The sequence below is a fragment of the Gambusia affinis genome, linkage group LG10, assembly GCF_019740435.1.
Source record: "Gambusia affinis linkage group LG10, SWU_Gaff_1.0, whole genome shotgun sequence".
Lineage (NCBI taxonomy): Eukaryota > Metazoa > Chordata > Actinopteri > Cyprinodontiformes > Poeciliidae > Gambusia > Gambusia affinis.
The window spans coordinates 22,143,159-22,168,439 of NC_057877.1; the positions used below are offsets into that span (position 1 = coordinate 22,143,159).

The following is a 25,281-nucleotide window of genomic DNA, read 5'->3' on the forward strand; positions in this document are numbered from 1 at the left end:
TTACTTCTCAGTGCAACGCTGGTAAGAACGCTAAAGGGTTAATAGAGGAGTTCACTTTCAGAAACAGATGAGTTTCAATTTATCTGATTTTTTGTTTTTTACAACTCATGGATGCATTTCAGTAATCTGGGCATCCCAGTGTTGTGAAACAGTGCACAAACAAATTATGCATTGTTTCACAATTTGTGAAATAAGTTCATTCCATGATGGACTTATTGAAGTTCATTAAACTTCCATAAGTTTAATGAACTTATGAACTGTCATTTTGTATGTGCTCCACTATCATCTGGAAAACTAAATAAGATTTTAATTCTTAGGTTTTCTATTAAGTTTAATAATTAGTTCCTTAAACCTCCATAAGTTTAATGGACCAATCAATTTTGGCAAGTGCTATTTATTTCATTTATTTTATGAACAATTCTGTTTTTCTACTCCATTTATTTTCAGAGCCCTGCACCGTGACTGAGCAATTAATGAACAAGCATAACATTCATTTTGCATATGGTGCACATAAGATATATTTAGCACATACAGATCACATTACATTTGTTTGTAAATCGGGGAAAACAGTCAATGGCTCAATGATGGTGAGATTAATCTGCCCACCTGCCAGTAAAAACTTTCAGTGAGTTTAATATATAAATGACTCACTACAAACAATAAAGAAAATTTTTATTTTAATTGATAAATATTAGGTCTTCGGTCTCTGAATGTTTCAATCCTTTTTTTAAATCAAATGTTGATGATTATCTTACTTGTCAAGTCCATGCAAATGTCAAATTTATCTATGTAGCACATTTAAACAAAACATTGACAAAACAATGTTTAAAGACAAAAATAAAATTGTTAAAGAACAATTTTTTTGGTCTAATTTGTAACGTTCCTATATTAGAGTAACAAGGTTTTGTTTTAACATTATTATAGATGTGAAGTTGGTCAAAAATGTATTTATTCTTTGAACGTATTTTGTGCAGCCAAGTTGTTTCTCCAGACATTTTACTGGTGTTTAAAGTTTTGTTAGGCTGCTCTGGATAGTTGGTGGTTACTGTAACAACCAGTAATTGACAGCTACAGCTCCTCTTCCTTTTTCTGTTGCCGTCGGTAACTGTGCGGCAGAAGCTTCTGGACTTATGTTAACTACCAACTTGATTTCCTCTTTTCGTAGAATAAATGCAGCAAAACTGAATGTGTCGTGAAGTCGACCTACTGGACCTGAGACGAACATAAGAGGGTTACATTAGTACATTTGAAATAATAAGACAAAACTAACTTAGAAGTAACTTGTCAACAATATACAGAATCTTGTTTTTGTTGTTTTACCCTATTGGACTTTATCAGACAGTGAGTCAACAGGAAACTGGGTTTCAACATGATGAAAACAATATCTTACGTTCACTATAATTCATAATTAGGTAAAGTGGAAGATCACTACATATTTTTTTATTTTCTTTGTCATATTTTGAGTCTGTCACTCAAAATTATTTAAATTTGTAGTTGTAGCATCACAAAATGTGAAAAAAGTTCACATTTCTATTTACAGGGAATTGTGTAATGTGATTTATGTGGCTGGCTCCGGAGGCAGAACTCGACTGTCTCAGTTGTGGACGTGGGAAAGACACTTCGCCTGCCTCGCCAAATGTCTTTTCTGAGTAAAAGAAATGCACAATGTGCTAAATTTTAAGATTACAACACCGGTTGATGTTAAATCTGACTCACTTTGCAGAAGAGAAACTGAGCCTAGAAGTGAAAGAGCTGAGTTAGGGAAAACAGAAAGACTGCAGGAAAGAAACACACATCTGTTTGAGAAATGTCTGCAAAAAAAATGTGATATAAACACGCAGCTTTAATCAGAAACTTCATTTTGGTGTCTTTATGAGAGCAAACTGGAACCAAAGCACAAACCTCAGAGAATAAAGCTAATTTTGAAGTTGATAGGTTGTAACTTATTCACTGAAAAGTGCATGGACAAACTTTTTAATATGCTGACATTCTTCTTTTTTTTTATAATTTTCACATTTTCTGCGATATTTCTTGTTAGTTTTTAGTTTACCACCACAGAAAATGCGACTTTTTTCTACATCCCAAGCATCAAAAATGACCGTTCTCATTTCATTCAGAAAACATCTTAAAAACGGGCTCTTGGAAAAAAAAAAAAAAAACTAATTTATCATATTAAAATAAAAATCCAAACATATTTATGGTTTCCTATATCTTATTTTGTATTATATTTGTTATATAATCTCATGTATTTACATGTAAATGTTTATTAATATCTAATTTCTAAAAATAAAACCATGAAATTACTCAAATAAAATATATTTTTGAGATCATTCATTGAATGAGTCAACAAATTAAACTTTCACATCTTGACGTTTAACACCATAACAGAAGCTCTCTAAGCTTTAAAGCACAGCAACATAAGCTGATGACAATCATAAAGGAGTTTTTTTCTGTTTGCTCGCTTTTGATTCAGGAGAAACATAATTCTCTTGAATTAAATATAAACTGACAACAGCCGCAATTTTTTAATTACACACAAAAAAACACACACACACACAAAAAGCAGAAGAGAATCTTCTTCTCCACTGTTCCTCAAAGTCTGTTCCTGTTGAAGAGTCAACAACTTCCTCACGGGCTTCAACAGTAAAACAGGTGCATCTGCGCCCCCTATGGGACTCTGCATCTTTATTCCTTTCCATCCATCCATCCATCCATTTTCTATACACCCTTCGTCCCTAATGGGTTCGGGAGGGTTGCTGGTGCCTATCTCTAGCTACGTTCCGGGCGAGAGGCGGGGGTCACCCTGGACAGGTTGCCAGTCTGTCGCAGGGCAACACAGAGACATACAGGACACACAACCATTCACACACACACTCACACCTAGGGAGAATTTAGAGAGACCAATTAACCTGACAGTCAGGTTTTTGGACTGTGGGAGGAACCCGGAGAACCCGGAGAGAACCCACCATGCACAGGGAGAACATGCAAACTCCATGCAGAAAGACCCCGGGCCGGGAATCGAACCCAGGACCTTCTTGCTGCAAGGCAACAGTTCTACCAACTGCGCCACTGTGCAGCCCCTAATGGCACACCAAAAGAAAAAATTAGTTGAACATGTTGGCCTAAATATGCTGTAATTTTTCTATTAATTTTTTTTACTATTGTGATATGGCAAAAAGTCACAATTACTTCAAAAGTGTTACATTTCTCACCCATGGAGGTCGCTGTTTTCAAAATTGCCGGTTAGGTGACTGTTTTGGTCCATTCTGTATTGAGCTATGAGTTGTTTATCATATTGCTTTTGACTGGTGTAATTTTAAATTATGCCACACTGGGCACTGTTGGCTGCAATCAAAAAAAATTAGACCGTATTATTGAAGGGGACCTATTGTGATTTCTTGAACAGGTTAGTGTAGGTACATGGTCTATACATGTTTGGAGAAAATAATTATTAGATGATATTTCAGTCTGGTCAGTTCTGCCTATGAGCTGTTTTAGGGATTATGTCATTTTAAATCTAAATAAGCTGCTGCTTATTCAACGTTTACACTTGCATGCAAAAATGGCTGCAAACAGACCCGCAATCATACAACCATACATGTTTGAGAAGCAGAAGTGGAGCCTCCTGCACAACCAACAAGAATGCATCAAGTTTTTTTCTGAATGGTAAGTCAGCAACCAAACAGTTGTCTCTTCCAGCAGCCATTGTACAGCAGTAAAATCAACTGATCAAATGTGGTGGAGCAATATTTAGGTTGCTAGTGCCTTGTTGGAAGGTTTTTTGAAAACTCTCCAGACACCAAGAAACATGAACTTATTTCCAAAAAGCAGCTGCGTAGTTGTTGTTTTTTAGAAGTTTATAAAGGTATTAATAAATGTGCAAAATGTGATTTTTTTTTTCCACATTTCCCTTTAACTCTCCTAATCAGGGAATACAGAAACTCTTAAGCTAAATTTCATGCAAATGCAAAACTTTTTTCCATATTTATGCTAAAAAAAACACACTAAAAAAAACTTTTAACTATGAATGAAACTTAGATTTAGATGTGGACATATTGCACATATAAAAATAATTACTTTTGTCAGTTCTGTTGTGATTTAAAAGTTAAGTTTCTAAAATAAATTCCATGTATTTCTTCCAAAGCATTGAAATAGAAGATGTGTACAACTGTAACCTGAGCCTGTATCTACTACCGGTAATTGTTTCAGTAACCTGAACCTTATTAAATATTAAAATCAGGATTCTGACTCACAATCGAGTCAACTTCAGCTGCCTGAAGGAAGAGAGAAAAACTCAAGGAATAAAATACACAAACATGCACCTTAAATCCCCTTTAATAGTGGCAGAGATTATTATAAATATGCACATCAGATATACACAAAAATCCTCCAGAATCACGTATTCAGCTCTCAGATGCTTAAGCTTTTAAAAACCACATTTTGGCACAAGTCAGTTAAATATTTACAGCGCGATTACATGTAGTTAAAAAGATGTCAGCCCTCCAAAGAGCTGCAGAGAACACGAACCAGGTTCATGTGAAGAGAGCAGACGACATGAGAAACAAGACATTCAGAGAGACCAATTCAAAGCCTGAGAAGTCGGATGTATCCACGCAACAGACACACGCTTTGGTTGCTGACAAAATGCACCAACAGGTCAAGTTTTGTTACTGCTGCTGCCAACAGCGTAAAAATGAACCAGAAACTGGATCTGGTCAAGTAAAAATATAAAAATGCATGTACAGACAAATGATAGAAACTGCATGTTCATAAGGCAGAAGTGCTTCTCTTCTGGTTTTAAGAGTGGTTGTTGATAAAAGTGTTTTTTAAGCAATTTTAAAAAAAATCCTTTGATGTGAATCAGAAAAGTGTAAAATGATTCTCCTGCTGTACAAACTGTGAACTACATTAATTGATAGTATCAGTTAAAGTAAAGCAGATGCTAAACCCGTTATCTGAGTGTAAACAAAAAGGCTGGAGGGGGGAAAAATATCCAGAAATGCATGCAGACATGGAGGCTCCTATTACAGGTTTTAATACAGAATAAAGTTCTTTATCTTTTAGACTAACTGAGGCGGCCCAGACACTCTGTCTACACTGGAAACCAGCACCAGAACAGCAGTTGCTCCAGCCGTCCAAACTGGATCTGCTGTGTAACCAGAAACCTCGACAGATCTGAGCTCAAAGTCCGGACTGCGTTTCAGGTGGCAGTGTCTGCAGCCGAATCGATAAACTCTGAAGGTTTAGTTGATGAGAACATTTCCAGTATAAACAGGGCGTCGGCGCATCAGGGAGAAAGAAAGCAAACGAAATTAATATGGATGGATAAATGTCCCCTAAACAACGAGGACAACGTCACTTTGATGAGCAACATGTCTGTGCTTACAGGAGGATCCCTAAAACATGCTCTAAAACTCACTGACAGAAATCCAGGAGACAGTTCAGGCAGAAAAGCATTTGATCTGAGAGCAAAGATAGCACCGTTCATGCGTAAAGCCAGCTGCAGACCTCAGAGAAAACTTTCCATTAGTTCTTCAGGTTTTATCATTTTTGTTTCTCTATTCAGACACACTTTACAAGTTCAGTTCATTAAATATTCATTCATGATGGCGTAGAGGTTTCCACTTTAAAGGCTTTACTTCCTCTTTATAGATTGAACTAAACTCGTTAAGTGAGGTTACATTGATTCTAATGTATTCTGTATGTATTTTTATAATCTATGAGAAATGCTTAGCAACATGAACATGAATGACTAAAATATCTTCAGTGATGGCCAGGAAGCAGGTTGGTATTTTGTATATTCATATTTGGAGAACAACTAGCTGCTTAATCATTTCAAAATGTTTTCTACCTTTAATTTGACATCTAACCTGTACAGTAAAACTAAATACCTTAAGACAAATATTTTACGCACCTTTGGATTCAATTTTAACATTTTGTTTTCTTAAATGCACAAAAAGAAACTTAACTTTGAGGAACCTGAGTGAAGTTCAGCTTCCTAAGATCATTTGCATTCTTAAGATAAACTACAGACACACACACTACAGTTTGTATTAACATTACCAAAAATGGATATTTATTAAACATCGATATAAGGATATACTGATCATTGGAAAAAGATCAGTGAGGCTGACGTGGTGGTGGCAGTATCATGATCTGATCCTTTTTTTTTTAGATAAAACTGTTGCTTTTACTGATGTGGAAGAAACTATGAACAAACCTTAAAGTGTCTGCGAGTCGGAACCAAATCACAAAATTTATCGCATCGTTTATCATGAAAAATATTTAATCATAAGAATTTTGATTTATGTTTATCCCAGTAAATTAAAATAGTTTTAAAAAACTGGTTGTATTATCAGATTTGCTGTTTCATCTACTATTTTCTTCATTGCTTGTTCCAGTGTTTATTAATGAAAGCATCACTAAATATAATTAAGCATGATCAAATCTGCTTCAGGACATTAATGTGGCTTATTTCCTAAAGAAATTTATTTTGTTATTACAAAACTATCACTGTGATAAAATTTCAAGAGTCAAATCAAAGCCAAAACGAGGGAGGCTGTAAAGGTTTGTATTAATAAACAACCATAAACTAAGTCAATACATTATTTATCAAAGTATTAGCTTAAGGTTGTGCAAAATTTATGCAACTAGATTATTTTTTTGTTGAACAGGATAAACGTCACATTGAAGTTGGAAAAAGTTTTACTATATTTTTTATAATCAAAACTTTTGTCAGTAATACAGGCCACTGAGAACAAAATTAACTTTTGTCACTGCAATTAATTAAGCTTTATAGCTTAGAGTAAAAGTATGACTGGGTCCATGTTTATTCTTCTGTAATGTAAAAGAATAAAACTTTATGAATTTGCAGTTGGAGAAGAACCTGAGCTCACTGTTATCGTTTTATGATTCCACGTTTCCAGTCAGACATGCGCGACGAAAAGCGTTTTTCAGTTTCTGCGTTTGACTAAATCCTACTTTAGAAACGTCCTCAAGTGGCGGCATTAATCAAAACAGAGATTACAAACATTTCGTAATCATTAGTCGTTGCAAAAACATCGTTATTCGAGACTGACAACATTAAAAAAAAATTTTTTGAGGGTCTTCGCTCCAAACCAGCAACGAGTGAGAAACTGGATGTCCTGAAATGATCTAAAGTTTTGGAAGGATACGCAAGTGGAAGGTTTAGTTAAAAGTTTGTTGAAGTTTGTTTGTGGATAGAATTAATGGAAAATTCCCCCCACGTCCTATTTACATTTACATTATAGAGGAAGAGGAGCTCTCAGCTCATCTTCTCCAGGTAGGCAGACAGTAAAAGTCCCGGAGGAAGAAACTCGTCTTGTTTGTTCATCACTTCAGTTTGACGTGAGCCGTTGTAGTCGATGCCTGTTGGCGCAAAACAGTTTCATCATCCAAATGTGATCGAAACATAATCACACTTCTATACAAACAGAAAAGCCTAAAAAAAATTGTGTTTGTTGCAAATAAAAATAAAAATTTGTGCATATTATAGTGTCCACTCACTTGCAGAGACGAGGTCCATGTACTGGCAGATGGCATGAAGAAGCAGCCTCTCAAAACTGGTTCACACACAGAAAAACATAATAATTTACAACAAATTCAAACCAACTAGTAAAGTTTTTCATCACCTAATTTATAATAAAGTATTTTAACATTTCTGACAGCTTCAAAACATGGAGATTTTTTAACAGAGAAAATTCCCCTTTTTTACTCTCTGCAGAAATTTATTCAACTTAGTCTCACTAATTACTGACATTTTTTAACCAATTTTTCCATCTAATATAAAACAAAGTACGCAAATAAAGTTAAGGTACACATTTTAGCTGAATTATTTAAGTAGCGCTCATGTCCCAAAGGTGGGGAATAAGCTGCAGTTGTTGGGTTCTGATACTTTAAAATCAAATATTTTCTTTTAAGTTTTTTTTCTTTTTCTGATGGATCTAATTCGCTATTGATTGGCAAAGCTGTGTTGAAGATTCTGCATGATGTCAGCATATATTTGGAAATTTAAGTCGAAGTAGATGATAAGATCAGTGGCAGCTTTACGATAAGACTTGTCGAAATTTATTTAAAGTGAAAGAAAACTCACAAATGAGAGCAGATAACTGCAGAGTTTTTCCATTTAAAACAGCAACAAGGCCGACAATTTGCCTGCTTTTGCTGAATTTTAATAATTTTTTTAGAATCAGGAAGTGTTCACTCTGCCTGCACTGAACAGTAATGCCTCGTAATAAAATAATTATTTTACCTAAATAGAAATTATACTATACTAACCATTAAAGACTTACCTTTCCAGTCTTTACACTGAGCATCCGAATCCAGAAGACTTACAGATATTGTGGCAACAGAAAGAGGATTTCTACCTGCTGCTGAGGATGGTTGTGTAAACTGAGTGAGGTTCAGCGCTGAAGAAGCTGAGAAGGTTTTCCTCGATCACTTCCAGCGTTCCCTGGAGATAAAGAAGCAAAAGATTTGATTTGATTTACTGTCACTTTCCGACATCATACCTTCCTCCTTCCAGCACTGAAATATCAGAAAATCTTGTGCTTGAAGTGACGGAGACCCTCAAACATGCAAAGGTTAAACCCCACAGATGCACTAGTGTTGCTTAGGCCAACGTTTACATTAATACATCATTGAGCAAATAGGAATAACAAATATTCAACAATAAAATACAAATGTTCTGTCATTTATCAAAAATAAATAACTTTAGTAATTCTACCTGACCTAAAACAAGAAAAGTTTAGTCTTATTTAACTTCAAACAGTGAGGGAAAGAAAATATGTTTGTATTTTTATTAGGTGTATAAAAATATCTGGTTTCAACTGTAAATGGTGTTTTACAAATGAGGGATTTTCATGCTTTATTACAAAAATATCAGGAAGTGCTTGAACATCAAGCACTTTCAAGGACTTTATATAGAAATCAAGCACTTGCCAAAACTTGAAAACACCTAACTGAAATTCAAGCACTTTCAAGGACTTCAAGTACTCCAAAAAAAAAGAGATTAAATCGTGTGTACTGTTTAATAAGTCATAAAATGAACAAAAACAAACATAAAGATGTAAAAACCTAAAATTAAAACTAACATTAAATGAAGGATACTCAACTGCAACTTTTATATGCATCCCTTCTCTAAACTCATGTTTCACCATTCGACTAACAGAATAATGTGAAAAGTGTCCGATTAAACAAATAGAAAGAAAATAAAATCACTGCAATAAAACAGGAAGAAATAAAATGTATCCTAATGTAGAAGCAATTCAAGTCTTAACTAAATAAACTGTTAGCAAACAATAAACGTCTGAGAGCAGGAAATGCGACGACGAGGCGACGCCCACCAAGGGTATTTGCTTCCGTTTCAGAGTCGCTCGAAGCCGCCGATCGATTCTGTGGAAGCACTCCTGAGCAGAAAAGGCAGGATATACTGCAGAGAGAGGAGAGTCAGTCAGCCGAACGCACGAAAACAAAACGCTCCAAAATAAACAAAAACAAACTCACCATTCCTGTGGTCTTTGAGAAGCTGATTGGCGTTTTTCCTCTTGGTTCCCTCCTGCTCCAGAAGAGAAAGCAGCCGCTCCTGCTCCTCACCGGAGCAATTCATGAAATCATTCCACGGCTACCGAAACACAAAAAGATTTAAAACTAAGATGGTAAATAAGAAGGGAATCTTTTCAAGGAAATCATATCACATAGATTCAGTTTATTCCACAATAAGGCAAGATGAAGACCTGGTGGTGCTGGTTTGTGCAGCAAAAACTTTCATTTTATTAAACAGAACACATGATTTAAACAAATGTTTCCAGAGGTCATGAAAGGTCATTGAATTTAATTACTATCAAAGCCAAAGCAGCACAAACGTAGTTGAGTTGATTAATACCAATTTTGTCTGATTTGAAGAAGGTCGAGGGGCTGGTTGACCTTTCATGACCTCTGGAAACTTCTCCTGATTTTGTTAAGATGATAGCGGCACAAACGCAAATTTTAGCTGCGCAAACATTTGACACCATTTTGGTCTGATTTGAAGAAAGTGAGTGGTGCAACTTCACTCAGGTAAGCTGAGGTGGATGGAGAATCCAGAAATTTTACTCAAGAAAGAGAAGAAATACTTCAAAGTAAAATTATTCAAATAAAAGTACAGCATAGTAAAAGTTACCAAAATAAATGTAACTCCCAATATTAGGCGCTGTTTGCTACCTTAAGAATAAAGTTTCTAAACTGTACCTCGATGTAGTTTCCAAACTGTACCTCGATGTAGTTTCCAAACTGTACCTCGATGTAATTTCCATTGGTGCAGGCCTCAGTAAAGATGGACGGGAGGGCCGGGTTGCTGCAAACCTCCAGGTCGTCTTTGGAGCATTCGTCCTTCTCCAGGAGATTGGCAAGATAACGAGCTGCAGCCAAGAAAGCAGATTATTGATTTTACAAGCTAAAATGTAAATGTGCAACTTAAATGATCAGTATTAAGCTAAGCTTAGCTGCCGGGCTTTTTCTTAAATAAAAAAAATATTAATGATTCAAAATATGTACATGTATTTTCTGCACCTCTACATCTATGGAGTACCAACTGTAAAAGTGTCTTTGAAATGACCAGATCATACATTCAGTGAGCCTTACTGTTCTCCAGTCGGCGGAGGCTCTTTTTGCCTTTGGCGCGTGGAGTGAGTTCAGAGTTGCGGATGGCTTGATTGATGTAATACTGCTTCCTTTTGGCTGGAGAAACTCGCTTAGCAGGCGAGCAGGGCAGCGAGACACATTTGCGCTCCTCAATCAGGCTAAAAACCAGAACAAAAGGTAACATCGCTGAGTTTCTTTAAGCTGCACAAACATTTGACGATCGCATTTCCACAAAAAATAAATAACAACACAGTTAAAGCCAATAAAAAAACTGGAGAATTCAAAAAAGCCAAACACAATACATCATCATTCATGTATGTATGTTTAAAAAGAAGTTATGAAGGCATTTTTTTGAAGTTATAAATTGCATTTATGTAGCAATGTGATCCTAATAGATAAAGTGCGATTCAAATGTATTTCCATTCCAAACATCTGAATTAGCTAAAATGTTTTCTGGCTTCAATCCCTCTATTTATCAACTCACGGTTGATTATTGTCAGACATGTAGAATGATATAAAGAGAGTTAAAAAAACAAAATCAAATCAAAAACCAACACATAATTTGAAGAAATTTAATAACACATTAGAAACAAAGTCATTGAAAAAGAAAACAAAACCACCAGACGCTCACAAACCAGGAAGTTCATCGAGACTTTGCAATAACGCTCGCACTTAGTTTGCAATAATAAATCTACTTTTTGTTTAATAATAGACAAGTCCCCATTTTCATCTGCAAAGAAAGAACAAAAGAAATCTGCCAGGAGAATATTTTAACATGGAAAGATACGTGGAAAGGAACAATATTTAGTTCACTCCAGTGACTGTAAAAACAATATAGCAAGTAGTATTATTGATATTTTTATTTAATGCTTTCTAATGCCTTGCATTTATCTATTCTAACAGTCCAAAGGACCATTTTTACCCTCAGTGAAGGTCAAATGTAACTTCAAAAAAGACAACTTCTTGTTTTGATCAATATCTATTGTAAGAAATGTGTTGCAATGTTTCAAAACCCCACATTTTATTTCTATATTCTCTAGATTTTAAAATAAAAGTGTAAGACGTTTAAAAAAAGTTGAATATGTTTTCCTTCAATGGGACGTTAATACATACAGAAAAAAAATCACATATTTTTTTAACCTAATGAGAAGAAAATAGCATGATTTAGCAAATGCAAAGCATGCTTTTTAATGTTATTATTAAAACTATATTTAAAAATATTAGTGAGCTAATGGAGAACTATATTGGAAGGTCTCAGGACTCGCAGCTTGCAGACCCCAGTAGGTTAACCTGGATCAGGGCAGTGAAATTTAAATCCTCTGCTTCCAGCAGCAGAATCAGATGTAGGTCAGTGGGTTTGAGTGGGGGTCCTGCCACGCCTCTGCCGAGCTTGCTCTCCGCAAGATGCCATTTTTAGCCCCAGCCCTGCATGTTATTAGTATTATTATGTGGTGTAATCTCTCCCTTGTTTAGTGAGGTTCATCCGAATCGTTCACTTAACATTAAAAGACGTATAAACCAGCTTTTTAATCACAGTTACTGCAGCAGCATTTTACTCCCTTTGCACGTTTTTATTATTTTTCGTGATGTGAAATTTGCTTGAACAATTCGTAAATGCACATAGATCATGGACTTGCTAGACTTGATGTGATAATGTTAATTATGATGGTTTTCTACGACAAACAGACGTAAACAAGTTAGCTAGAACGTTAGCTGCAAAAGGCTAACAAGGATAGTTAAATAAAACCTTTAAATCTGCACTACAAACACCGGCTACAGAAAGCTTTAGATAATTACTTGACATTCGGTCAGTTTAAATGCGTTTAAAGACGATGAAAAGTCTTATTTTATTATAATTTAACAAGCACTATAGTTTCGGCTAATGCAAACTAGCTAATGTAAGAAGGAAATTAGTACTTACATGTAATCCTGTTCTTCGTCATTTGTCAAAACGACCATTTTTTTCAAGTATATCGAAAGGGGATGACCAGGGTCGTAGTATATTTACAAAGAAAAAGGACAGAATATAGAAAAATAAAAAATTAAAGCAGTGAGAGCGGGTGCTAGCTTCTAGCAGCTAGCCAGTGAAGCTGACAGAGCAAAGGCAGAACGGTGTTCGGGCAGAAGGGGGCGCTGTTTTTCCCACCATATAAAACAATAAAGGAAAAAAAACTGAAATAGCTAAAATGAATGTTTCCGCTACTCTGAAACGGAAAAGTTAAATTTTTTATATATATATATATATATATATATATATATATCTATATATATATATATATATATATATATATATATATATATATATATATATATATATATATATATAGATAGAGAGATAGATAGATAGATAGATAGATAGATAGATAGATAGATAGATAGATAGATAGATAGATAGATAGATAGATAGATAGATAGATAGATAGATTTAATTATTTACAAAATATTAGTATTTATATCTATAAATATTTGTGATAGTGAGATGATATCTATCTTAAAAGATTTTTTTTAAAATATTGATTACTTTCATACATAAAGAATACATTTTTTCATAATATTTTTAGAAATACATTTTTAAAAAATAAATATAGAAACATAGATTTTTTTTAAAAGAAAAGAAAAATATCTCATTTTGTTTCTGCTTTCTGCTGTCACGTACTTTAAAGCTGAACATAGCATATTTTTTCCATTTTAAAACACAAAAACCAATTCCAGGAAGGAAACTACATTTATTTTATATAATATCCATACCATATGACATAATTGAACCCTTTTGGGGCCATCTGATTCATTTTATATTGCATATAATAAGGAACCAAGATGGAAATAACTAGTGCTTCTCTATAAGTTGCAAAAAATAAAATTTTACTAGTTCAAGACCAAAAGGTGACACATTTTCATATTTCATATTTGGCAAATGTTTCTTGGGGTAATTTTGATTACTATGTTTTACAACTAATTTGAAAATTCAGATAATACATAAGACCAATAAAAAAGGGTTATTAAAACAAATATTTTTGCCATGTTACTGTGTAAAACAATCATAAGGAAGGCTGCTAACTTCCTGTTTATCTTCCTATCCACATTTAAACTAAAGAGGAAGAAATGGTTCAGCAGAATGAAACAGGGTTCTGAAATATTGTAAAATTTACAATATGTGAAAGTACAGAGGAACAAACACAGTTCATTCAGATTATATCAGATACACGCCAAAAATCAATATTCATGATCTGTAAGGTTTCTTGAAAAACATCAGAAAACAATTTAATTTGTTCTTAGATAAAGCAGAGAAATACAGGAAAGTTGTCAACAAATCAAATACTTTTATTTTCTTCCAGCAGAAAACATTTGGAACAGACTTTAATCTTTTTCCACATCATGATATCGGGATATGATTTGCATCTTACAGCAGATAAATATTTCCTTCAAGTAGAAGTTTACATTCAGTGGTGCCAGTCTTCACTGTGAAATTACACATTCAGCTTTATTTGATTTAACATGCAGCAGTAAAAGATAAAACGGGAGGAAAAACTGCAAAAAGAGCATAAGAAATCAACTCTGACAGCTTATTTTGTCAGAAATATTACAGTAACGGTATTTTTAAAATGCAACAGTGCATCACAGTGTTTCAGACATTCAGCAGGGAACTGAGCTTACTCTCCTTCAAAAGTATTTTACTGATCAGGATTTTATCCATCATTGGATTTGGACACTTTGGCATATTATCATTTATTTTAATCATAAAAGAAACATTTGTATAACTGGAGCCTTTCTAGACCTCACCACTCATAAATGTGTAGCATACAGAAAGATGAAAAATAACTTAAATAATGAAAAGAAAATGTAAATAACAACCTCTACTTGACAGTAACTGCGAACCCTATAACTATATCAATAAATAAATACATTTAAAAATGACATAGATGACAAAAAAGTAATTATAAAACATTAAAGAGGTAAAATCAATGCACTGTAATACCTCCAACACTCACATCTATAAAATCCCCATAATAAGTCATATTTACTGTTTGATTCTTTGCAGCATCTTGCATAAAGTGCTCTCTGGAAAAAAAAAACCCACATAAATAAAAGACGAGCTGACGGAAACCTGAGAAATAAATTCTGTTTCTTCGCAGTTTTCCTTCAGGACAAGCAGAACAGACCAAACAGTTACTTTCAGGCCTTTTTTAAAACGCGTATAAAGCTACAAATAACCAGGTGAACAAGGCACCGCAGCCGTTAAAGGAAGAACATCGTTCACTTCTGACTCCGGAGAGTTTGTGTCATGTGTGAACTCTGCAGCATTCAGGTGAAAAAACAGGAAGTAATTATTATTCTGTCCGTCTTTGGTCCACTTTGTCTTACACCTCATCACAGCGAGCTTTCCTGTGAGTTGCTGCCGACTATGAAGAGCGCAGCCGGATCTTTGCTGGAGCTCTCCTCTCTGTGTCTCGACCTGTGAGGTTTGCTGGACTCCCTCTGAAGTCCTCCATTGCTGCTGCCCGCCTCAGGACCGCTCATGGGCACGCCGCCGCTCGTCTCCCCGTTTGAACTGACCTTTCTGGCTTTGGCCTTTTTCGGCTTGGTTTCCTTCGGATCACAGCTGGGTGATTTGGCAGGACGCTGTGGGGATTTCCTCAGCTGAGGTGGTGTTGGGGGTAGTTGGGGTTTGACGGCGGGGGCATTTATTCTGGCGGGAAGGTTTAGCTGCGCCGCGCCGTTACCAATCATCACGTCAGTGAGGCAGTCGTCATCAGTCTGCTCCTTCGCAAAGTTGACAAACACCTGCAAAAATGAAGCAGGGAAACAAATGAATGAGTCTAAGGTTACGTTCACACAGCAGGTCGTGAGGCTCAATTCTGAAATCTGATTTAGTTTTTTTCTCTTGGTTGTTCATGCAGCTAATTAAATGCGACCACAATGAGACTTCTATGTGAACAATTTACGTCCCCAAAGCAACCTGCATTCGCAGAAGAAGAAAGTTGATATCACACTTAAATTGTTTAAGGAAGTAATAACTGATACTGCAGTTTATGTGAATGCAACGGGAGCCGGCAGCATCATCCCAAGATCCTAACAAAACGAAGGAAGCTAAAAACAAAAGAAAGCACAACTAATAGCACCAGTGTTTTGTGAAGCATTGACTACACATTCTGTAGAGAAGCTTGTTTGGATCAGATTGTGATGTGATGCCTTCACTGACAGATTTCTTTCACAAGTTCATGATTAGAATTTTCAGCTTTTGTTTCCGTCCTGATTTATCATCTGGCTTCATTTGATTTACGACAAATGTCTCACATCAATGACAAAAAGTGAGATAAAATGCAACATGACCGTTTCGAGTGAAAATGCTATGAAAGCAATCAGATATATACAGTATCTGAATTAGTTCCTCATATGAGAGTTTCTCAAATCGGGTTTTCTGGGAGGTGAAAAGATCAGAACTGGGTCGTTCAAATCCCATAAAAACGTTGGATATGGGTTGGATATGAGCAAAAAAAAATGGATTTGAGACACATTTGCCTGCTGTGTGAACAGAGCTTAATGGTGAATTTACACCAAATGTGTTTTGAGCATCAGGCTTGTCTGGTTTATATTCAAAGTCTATGTGGAGGCGTGTCAAGGGCGGGTCAAGGGCGTGTCATGGCCGTGTTTTGCGCATCAGACACGATTTCAATTGTTTTGAGTGTTTGACGCACATCAAGGGCGTCCAACGCTGGAGTTGGAAAATCTGAACTTTTGCAGTTTGATGCGGAGCGTCAACCAATCAGAGACTCCACTATGTGACATAGTGGTGCAATTTCCGACATGATCTCTATGGAGGATAAACTACTTGTCGCTCCTATCATCTATCTCAAGTTGTGCCTCCAGAGACAGGAATAGAAAGGACATTTCCTTATCAGCGAGGAAGTTGGAATGATGAATAAATTATGACTTTTACTATTTGAAAATATTTTTCCACATTTGAGCTATCCAAGTCCGTCCAGCAAAAATGCCGCGTTACGTTAAATAAACATTAAGTAAAGTTATTTACTTATACAAAACATGCAGGAGACGGTGGAAGAGTTTGAGGGACACTTATGCCTCCCAGCGGCTGCCTAGCGCGATTCTGACCCGTCTGACCCAGCAAAATGTCAAGAGGGTGACATCAAAGTGCACACATGTCAAACTTGAAGCATCAGGTGCATTTTTAACACGCACAATACGTTTGGTGTAAACGCACTATTAGGATTTCTAAGCAGTGCAGTTTGCCCCAACCTTTAAAGTTTTCCTCCCCAAAGAGATTCAATAGCCAGGAGTCACTAAAACTAGATGCAATCTTGTTCAACATTTTTTTAATTAATCTAAAAGTTAAAATCTTCCCTCTTCATCTAAGAATGCAGTTGTTCAAAACTCCATGGAAATGTTGGATTCCTGCTTCAGATTAAGTTAATTTTACCAAACATTCATTGATATTGGTTGATTTATGGACTGCATGTTGATCATCACTCGCTACAGCAGCGCTCTCCAACCTTTAGTGACAAAATTTCTGTTTTCAGGGTAACGGAGGCCTTCATTTCTGCTGCATCCTCCTCCTCACCTGATCCAGGGTGGTCTGGGAGACGGAGAAGTCCACGACGCCGAGCTCCTCGTAGTTGTTGGCCAGAACGTCAAAGACGCGGGCCAGGCAGCAGGCGTGAGATGGCAGCTGGTACTGCAGGATGCTCTGGTGTCTCTCCTTCAGCTCAATGCTGGGAAACGACGTCCTCATGTAGGCGTCGATGGGACAGGACTCGGCGTCCGGTTTGGTGTCCGCCAGACGGAGAATGATAGTGTATCCGTCTCCGAATCTGGACGTAGGATGGAAGAAGATCAAGTTTAAATGTTTTCCTCCATGTATTGTTTCTTTCTTTAACACAAAACAAAGATAAGTGAGAAGGTTTGCTCCTGCATTCCTTAAAATCATAGATACATCCAGTCACTAAATCTGTTGAAATTCACCAGTCGGATTTAAAAGTTTTCGCTTTAATGGGGACAGAGTTCTGCGTAATTAAGTCAGCAGTTATTTGAAACAAAACTCTGGAAATCATTGATCATTTTAAACTAAAAATTCACCAAAACAAAGTCACTCATTCACCAACAAACCTGAATAATATTCTGATCAATAAAATCTTGACTTGAACTTTTTTACCCAATAAGTTTATGAAACATTTAGCCAAAAACAAAATCTTATCTTATCTAATCAGCAGTGTCTAATTTAAATATTGCTGCTTATCAAATATAATTTTTAGAAGCAGGGCTGTGAAGGTTTTGATTGGTTCCAGTTTTTTCCAAATTAAATCAAGACAGATTTAACTTTACTCTGCACAGTAGAGTAAAACTGTATTCACGTAAGAGTAGCACTGCTTCGAAATTTAACCAAAGTAAAAATAAGATATTACTCAAGAGTGACAAAGGCATTTGGTAAAAAAGGTTTCACAAATACTGATTAATCATAACCTCTGATTTAATATTTTAAAACGTAATCAAACAGATAAAAAAATAAAGTTTTGTGCAAATTCTGGTATTTTAAAAAATCAGACAGTTGGAACTTTTCCAAATCAGCATTTTGCAACATAAACCTTTAACCAATGTTCAGTTTATTCTTCCTTCTTGATCTCCAAATGTTATTTTTGTGCAATTTGAATTATTTTTCTTTTTTGCTTATATAAATACAACTTTTCACTACAAAGACTGAAAGAACAAAAATATTGGAGAAAAAAAAAAGCATTTTATAAACTTAAGATTGTATTTTAAGATTATATATATAGTTGTGTGTGGCTACCGGTTCTTCAGGTGCTGCACGGATCCCAGACACTGAAATCTGCCGTTCACCATGATGGCCATCCTGGTGCAAAGAGCCTCACACTCCTCCATACTAATGACAGGCAAAGAAACAACCTTTGACATTCACATCATTATAAATACACATCCATTTGTAAAAAACAACAAAAAAAGGAAAAATTGTTTTTTTGTTGTCAAAAAAACACATTAAGTGTTTTATTACCATCATTTACTCATAGATATATAAAAAGAGATTATATATGTTTGTGTTGCCAAGCACAAGTTCAATACTTAAATTATCAATTTAAGTATTGAACATAATATATAGATAGAAATCACTCTAAGTATTTAAAATGTAAGTGGGCAAAATCTGCCATAACTGAGACCAAACTGCCTTCATTATGATTCCTGGTATGTGTGCAACAACAGGAGGCTTCTTGCTCTGCTCTTTATTGTAACTTCTATACTCACCCTGAAAAGAATTGTAATATAAATAAGACCACAAAGACTATAAACATTTATTTCTATGAACCTGGAGGAAAAATGAATTTATTCTCCAACAGTCCGACTCCATTTTGGGAGTTGTACCTGTGAGAAGTGAGGACAACAGCTCTGCCTTCTTTTGTGACACTCAAGATGCAGTTCCACAAAAATCTTTTGGCCTTTGGGTCCATCCCAGTGGTGGGCTCATCCTGCCGGTAGAGAGAGAAATGTAATAAAAAGTCAATTAATTAAATTAAAGCAGAGCCTCTCCTGCGTCTGCTTTGATTCTGTACCAGGAATATAACAGGAGGCGCTCCGATCAGGGAGATTGCAGTGGAAAGTTTCCTCTTGTTGCCTCCGCTGTATCCTCCAGCCTCCTGTTCTGCGTACTGAGTCAACCCCAGCTTCTTCACCCCCCACTGCGCCACCTATAGGCCAGAGAGAAAACTTCAGGAACAGAAAACTACAAACTTTTCAACCTGAACTTTAAGGAAAACTGAATCATTTGATGGAAACTTTGAAAAGCTAGAAAGATGAAGGAAAAAACATGTTATTTATTTATTTATTTTTTCTGGTTAGGTTACTTTGCTAACAGAATCCTCTGGCACCCCCCTGAGCCGAGCGTAGAGCTCCAGATGCTCCCGACCCGTCAGCAGGTCACTGATGGCATCAAACTGCGGACAGTAACCCATCAGCTGGTGGACGCGCTCCATCTCCATCTGCACACTGAGAAACGGACAAACAGCGACTCAACAAATAAATGTTCCTCTGATGGTAAAGGCTTCCTGGACAAGGAGAGGTTCTGCACCTGTGCTGGTTGAGGAAAGCCTCTCCGTGTGTGATCGGTGTGTCTCCGGTCAGCATGCGAAACGTGGACGTCTTCCCTGCTCCGTTCACACCAAGCAGGCCGAAACACTGAGAAATAAAACAATTAGAAACAACTTGAGTTAAAAGAGCCTCAGAAAACACAATATTTATCCCAGATAAGTCCAGTAAATCAGCTGGAATCAGTGTCAACAATCTTATGGTTCAGGAATATTATTAAACAACCCGTTCACATTTCATATTCACGCTGCTATGCAGCTTTAACAAGCTTTTCAAATGCATCTACGATAAGTAAGATTTAACAAATTATTAATTGTCTTACCGGTCCGGTTTTCACCTATAAATGCATTTTTGGGCATCTTCCAACAGAGTTACGCTCACTTACGGATAGAACAGGGGTGTCCAAACTTTTTGTTAGGTTTGCCAATATCGACAGGTCAGAAAAAAAAGATTAAACCAAAATCAAGCTATTAAAGTTGTCTGATTTTGTTGTTTGCTGTCATTCACTGTAGATCCAAAAATTCACTCAGCTCAGATCACTCAGCTTCTGCATCTGCCCTAGTGTTAAATTACATTAGGTCTCCTGGTTATGAATTGTCTGCCTCTAGTTTTGGAACAAATAGTTCTGTCTTATGCTGCTGTTTTTGCCAGGCACTCTTAAAAAATAGATTTTTAATTTCAATTATTTATTTTCATTTTTACATAAAAGATGAACACATAAAGACACAAACTTCAAAAATGAGGCTCAAGCGGTGTAAATTATTTTATAAGTTTCTCACCTCACTGCGGGGAATCCCGAGGCAAAGTCGATTCACAGCTGGCTTTTTTCCAGCTTTATAAACCTGAACGACAAAATAAAATAAATTTATATTATTATATTCCAGTCATAGGGATCCCTGTTTAATAAATGAGGATTCAGGATACCTAATTGTAAATCCACAGTGCTATCTAATTTCTAGCCAATTTTCAAAGTATAGTAAACGTTTCTGTTAATATTTTAAAATGCATTTGCTTATGTTGCAAGATTTTACATAACAGCACTTAAAACAAAAATGCATAAATTTAACTTTCTACACTCGCTCTCGGTTGGTCACATTTCTGATAAACTCCTCTGAAATCATATCTTAAGTTGCTAAAAAAAAAAATTGCTTAAGCGTTTTGTACCTTGCTTAGATCAATCATGGTGAGGATATCAGAATGGGCTTTGCCACTTTTCACTCGCACACGTTCTCTCGCTACATCTTCATCCTCTGGACCAAGAGGAGGAAGCTGAGGATCGTTCCACCACGGCCTAGACAAACAATAATAAAACAATAACCATCTTTACAGCGAAACATCAAGGAATACAGAAACTAAATGAAATATGTTCAAGATAAAACTTAAAGCCAAGCAGGGGATGGAAGAGCCTGAAGTACCTGAAGTGAATGAAAAACTTGTACTGCAGAAGTATGGTGAAGATGAAGAAGATGACACCTTCAGCTGCCATCGCAAACAGATTCTTCCCAACAAAGTCCCACTGAAAAGGGTCAAGAGTCGGTTTGCTTCCTGCAGATCGACACAGAGGAGGAAGATCTTGACTTATGTAAACAAAAAACATTTTGTTTATTTAACCTGTCCCTCTATTATAGCACTATAGTTATAATAGGAGGCTAAAAATAGAGCTGCTGCTTTCTCAGCTAGAGCGTTCAAGGTTTCCCCCAGAAAACTTGCTGAACCCGGTGGTTGTGCACCAGGGCAACCACCGGGCCCAACCACCAGGCTCAAGCAGCCAGTCGTGTTTTTGAGTTAAAAAAGGATTAAAGTTGACAGAAAACTTCAAAATATCACTTGATAATTATGTGTTATTGAAAGATTGGAAAATTATATCTGAACACAGCCTATAAAGTCTTAAAAAAGACTTAAATAAGTCATGCTTAGCTTGGTGGCCCGCCAGGCTTATAATACACTGGAGGAAACCCTATAGTTAGCTAACTAACTCGCTAGTTAACTAGCTAACTAACTAGCTAACTGATCCACATAAAGGTTTTAAGTTAGCTAGCTAGCCAACTAGCTGTGCACTGTGAACAACACTTTCCACAGTATTACTAAACTAGTTTCTTGAGTTCCTTAGTTAAATAATAGTAGCAACGCTTTAAAAATACCCTGAAAAATGGATTTAATCTATTCAGTTTTTATTTAATGGTTTTGAAAAATCTGCCCTGTCAGAATAACAGACAAAAGAAAATAGACTAAAATAGGTAACTTCTAAACATTTATTCTGTGACTAAAATAAAAACAAATATTTAAGGGGCAAAATATAAATAATAAATAAGGCCAACAGGCCTCGTTAAACTGATATTTTAGTTTCAGTTACATTAACTCTTTCTTGGTGAACCAAAACAAAATACAAACTCTTCAAACCCAGAACAAAAAGTCCAGGTGTGATGGTAGAATTAGTCCTGATAATTACTATTTATACCAAAGCCATCGATATAGAAAACATTAAAACCAGACATGTTAGATGTGTTTCCTGATAGAGAGCAAATCCGTGGGTAAAGCACTCGTACCCAGTCTCTGGAAGGCGTCGGCCAGGGCTTGGTTCTTAGCCATGTCGATGAGACCTCGACCCAGGCAGAAATGTGGGAAAATCAAAAACACTTTCTTTAAGATCCTGTTGACCTCGTTCAGATGCTGCAAGGACAAAATCCACACATAAATTAGAAAAAGTGACAATTAATGCTTTTTAAGTACAAAGAAAAGCAGAGAAGATAAAGGTAAAACTTCTATAACTTAAAACGTTTATTTCCTTTGCTACATGTTTATCCAGTATTTACTTTTTTTCCAAATCCATCTCGGTGTATTTGTGTTTTTGCACCTTATCTACAAACAACTCCAGGACGAAGGTGGCGATGCTCCCATTGATGCCGATGAAGAGGTTGATGGAAGTCAGAACAACATAAGCCGTGCTTGGAACGGAGAAAACAAAGGATGCTGGGTACATCAGAGGAGTGATAGACCACCTATCAAAGAGAAATAAACACTGGATTTAGAGAAATCATAAAACATGCAGAACTGTTAAAACTGAAAGACATACGCTTTCTTTTCAGAAAGAAATGAGAAACAAAATTTCCTCCCAATAACTTGACGTACCCGTAGAGGAGCAGCAGGAGGATCAGAGCCGGCAGGTTGGTGTCGGAGACGTAGGACTGCTGCTGGAAACTGATGAAGATCAGCACAACTATCATGGCCGGGACAGAATAGTTCAACTGAGAAAAGGGAGGAAAAAATAGGGAAAAAGGGACAAACACTTTATTTAAGCTGAGTCTTTGTCATTTTAATATCTACACATGCAAGAATAATTTACATGTTAATAAGAACTGTAAGAAAAAAGCTGAAAAATCCAAGTCTGATCACTTCAAATAGCAAAGACAACACTGTTTTATGAACGTCTTTGAATACTTTATGCACAGAAACTGTGTTGAATGCTTTAGACGGCTGGTTAAAAGTCAAACACGTCATTTAGCACAAATGTATGTAATTTTAGGCTTTTAATCAAGCGGGTTGGTCTCAGGGTTGGTCTCAGAGACGTATTTACTTTTCCATTGTGAAAGGATTTGTTTACAGGTTTGAATTTAATAAATAAATAAAATAATTCAAAGTTATGCTTTTCATTCTTAACTGAACTTGTTTACAATGTTGTAACAGTCTCCTGAAAAAAAGAATGCATTATAACACAATGTTCATGCTGATAAAGTGTTTATTAGTCACTTTATTCTTAAAGTGAATAAAGTGACTATTTGAACACAATGAAACTCCAAATCTCTTTCATAAAGAAACGTAACAGAATTTTAGAAACAACCGTGGTTCCCTTGAAGTTGTTGCACATTTTCATAAACGGAGGCTGACTAAACACTCACCATGTCCCAGGCGAAGTTGGCCAGCCAGTAGAGGATTGGTTTGACTCCGCTGACAAACTGCAAATGTTTGGCTTTACTGACTCGCTCCTCAATCAGGAAGAGAACAAAACTGGCCGGCACAAAGGACATGGCGAAAATTACACAGATGGAAACCAGAACGTCCACTGAGGTCGTCATCCTGAAACAGGAAGAAGGAAAAAAACGTAAGGATAAAAACTAAACAGCTGGAGAAAAAATGAAAACTTAGATTCACATTTAGTTTTGTTTCTATGAAAGTTTTGGTAGCACTTTATTTGAAGTGGTGTGCATAAGTCTGACATGAGGCTGTCATAAACATGAAGGAGTTTTTATAAATGTGTTTGACTGCTGTCATTTGGTAAATAATGACATTTTTAATGCAAAGTTGACACTTTTAGAGGACTTTTAAATGCAACTAAAAGTGTCATTATTTACCAAAAGACACTTCATGACAAACATTTATGAAGACTCCTTCATGTTTATGACAGTGTCATGTCAGACATATGAACACCCCTTCAAATAAAGTGTTGCCAAAACTTTTTATTCCTCCCAACATTTGTATTTTTGTACAATTAAAAATCCTGGGTTTTTTTTAAGCATTTCCTCGTATAACTAAATAAGCAATTTTCCCTTGGGACTCAATAAGGTGTGTTCTGTCCTATTCTATTCTATTTAGCATCGACAGACTTCACGCTGATATTAACTGACATTGCTATTTCAGTAAGTTGCTCCTTGGTGAGGTTGAGCGGGTGATTATAAACGGTGATGCCGTGTCTCCTCCGCTCCGGTCCGGGCGGCAGACTGGCTCTCAGCAGCCCGTTGTTCATCACGTTCACAAACGACACCATGGCGTGCCAGCCCTTGTTGTTGTACCACACCTGAGATGGAAAATTCAATTAAAACTCCTAAAAAAGAATGTTGTTTTTTTTTTGTAAGTAGGAAACGACCTTGAGAGAAACGGTTCACCTTGACGTTGTTTACGGTGTGCATTTCTCCCAAGAACCCCGGCAGCTTCTTCAGCAGCTGATCCAGTGAGCTGTTCTGTGGTCGACACAAAGACATTTTGGTATGAGATATAAACAAGGTTAAAAATAAGCAGAACATTTTAGAGTAATCAATGTAATAACACTATAAAGGACAGTGGGAACGTGTCTGCAGGACATTTTCATGTTTTTGGGAGAGATCGCACCCTACTGGTCGGAGGTGATAATGGAAATCAATACTATAATGGACTTAAATTTAACCTGTGATTTTACAGTTTTAATTTACCCCAAACACTGAAATAGTCAGGTAAATATCTTCTATTAATATTACTAGCGGGCGCAAAGAAATCTATAACTTACAAGATGCTCGATGTGGAACCATCATCGTCTTTGGACCAGAAGGAATTAAGGAAATGTATGCAATGGAGAGACTTTTTATTAAGACTTGCTGCTGATAAATACAAAAATATAGGAAGAAATGGAACCTAAACTTTGTACTAAAATGTACAATCAATGTAATTATCCCTTTGTATTGTGAACGTGCTCACATTGGGTTTTACTCTTTTTAAAAAAATCATCATTTAATTGCTCTTGTTCAACATGATGCTCTATAACTTTTGTTGGTGGGGGTTTGA

At 36.2% G+C, this 25,281-nt stretch overlaps 2 protein-coding genes across 5 annotated transcripts in view; both read right to left on the reverse strand.

The window, feature by feature from the left end:
- Nucleotides 1-4,317: 4,317 nt before the first annotated feature.
- Nucleotides 4,318-12,773, reverse strand: r3hdm4 (R3H domain containing 4). Of its 3 annotated transcripts, none has more exons than XM_044130399.1 (8): nucleotides 12,563-12,773; nucleotides 10,642-10,799; nucleotides 10,297-10,418; nucleotides 9,526-9,643; nucleotides 9,366-9,451; nucleotides 8,388-8,473; nucleotides 7,528-7,583; nucleotides 4,318-7,389 (listed from the first exon to the last, which is right to left on the reverse strand). In XM_044130399.1, exons 1-8 carry the CDS (start codon nucleotides 12,598-12,600, stop codon nucleotides 7,286-7,288), a joined length of 768 nt encoding a protein of 255 aa, XP_043986334.1. In that variant the 5' UTR covers nucleotides 12,601-12,773; the 3' UTR covers nucleotides 4,318-7,285. The 3 variants fall into 3 exon arrangements, with proteins under 3 accessions (XP_043986334.1, XP_043986333.1, XP_043986332.1); XM_044130398.1 differs by having other exon boundaries at nucleotides 10,273-10,418; nucleotides 12,563-12,754; XM_044130397.1 differs by having other exon boundaries at nucleotides 10,249-10,418; nucleotides 12,563-12,754.
- Nucleotides 12,774-14,216: 1,443 nt separating this feature from the next.
- The window catches only part of abca7 (ATP-binding cassette, sub-family A (ABC1), member 7), a 36,286-nt gene continuing 25,221 nt past the window's right edge, over nucleotides 14,217-25,281 (reverse strand). For both annotated transcript variants that reach the window (XM_044130400.1, XM_044130402.1), the window contains exons 34-49: nucleotides 24,630-24,704; nucleotides 24,372-24,541; nucleotides 23,646-23,823; nucleotides 22,879-22,994; nucleotides 22,604-22,748; nucleotides 22,296-22,419; nucleotides 21,165-21,294; nucleotides 20,914-21,040; nucleotides 20,529-20,591; nucleotides 19,733-19,839; nucleotides 19,509-19,650; nucleotides 19,218-19,352; nucleotides 19,030-19,133; nucleotides 18,443-18,535; nucleotides 17,219-17,468; nucleotides 14,217-15,423 (exon numbers count right to left, since the gene is read on the reverse strand). In XM_044130400.1, coding sequence (XP_043986335.1) covers nucleotides 15,010-15,423; nucleotides 17,219-17,468; nucleotides 18,443-18,535; nucleotides 19,030-19,133; nucleotides 19,218-19,352; nucleotides 19,509-19,650; nucleotides 19,733-19,839; nucleotides 20,529-20,591; nucleotides 20,914-21,040; nucleotides 21,165-21,294; nucleotides 22,296-22,419; nucleotides 22,604-22,748; nucleotides 22,879-22,994; nucleotides 23,646-23,823; nucleotides 24,372-24,541; nucleotides 24,630-24,704 — 2,373 coding nt within the window. In that variant the 3' untranslated portion in view covers nucleotides 14,217-15,009. The remainder of the gene's footprint in view (nucleotides 15,424-17,218; nucleotides 17,469-18,442; nucleotides 18,536-19,029; nucleotides 19,134-19,217; nucleotides 19,353-19,508; nucleotides 19,651-19,732; nucleotides 19,840-20,528; nucleotides 20,592-20,913; nucleotides 21,041-21,164; nucleotides 21,295-22,295; nucleotides 22,420-22,603; nucleotides 22,749-22,878; nucleotides 22,995-23,645; nucleotides 23,824-24,371; nucleotides 24,542-24,629; nucleotides 24,705-25,281) is intronic.

What these genes read in the sequence shown, in the direction of transcription:
- r3hdm4 (XM_044130397.1), bottom strand. Translation starts at nt 12,600, where the DNA reads ATGGTCGTTTTGACAAATGACGAAGAACAGGATTACAT. An exon ending in AGTTTGGAAACTACATCGAG is followed by an intron (nt 9,644 to 10,248) that starts GTACAGTTTAGA and finishes GTGTTTCGGTAG; the next exon opens with CCGTGGAATGATTTCATGAA. An exon ending in TCTCAAAGACCACAGGAATG is followed by an intron (nt 9,452 to 9,525) that starts GTGAGTTTGTTT and finishes CTCTCTCTGCAG; the next exon opens with TATATCCTGCCTTTTCTGCT.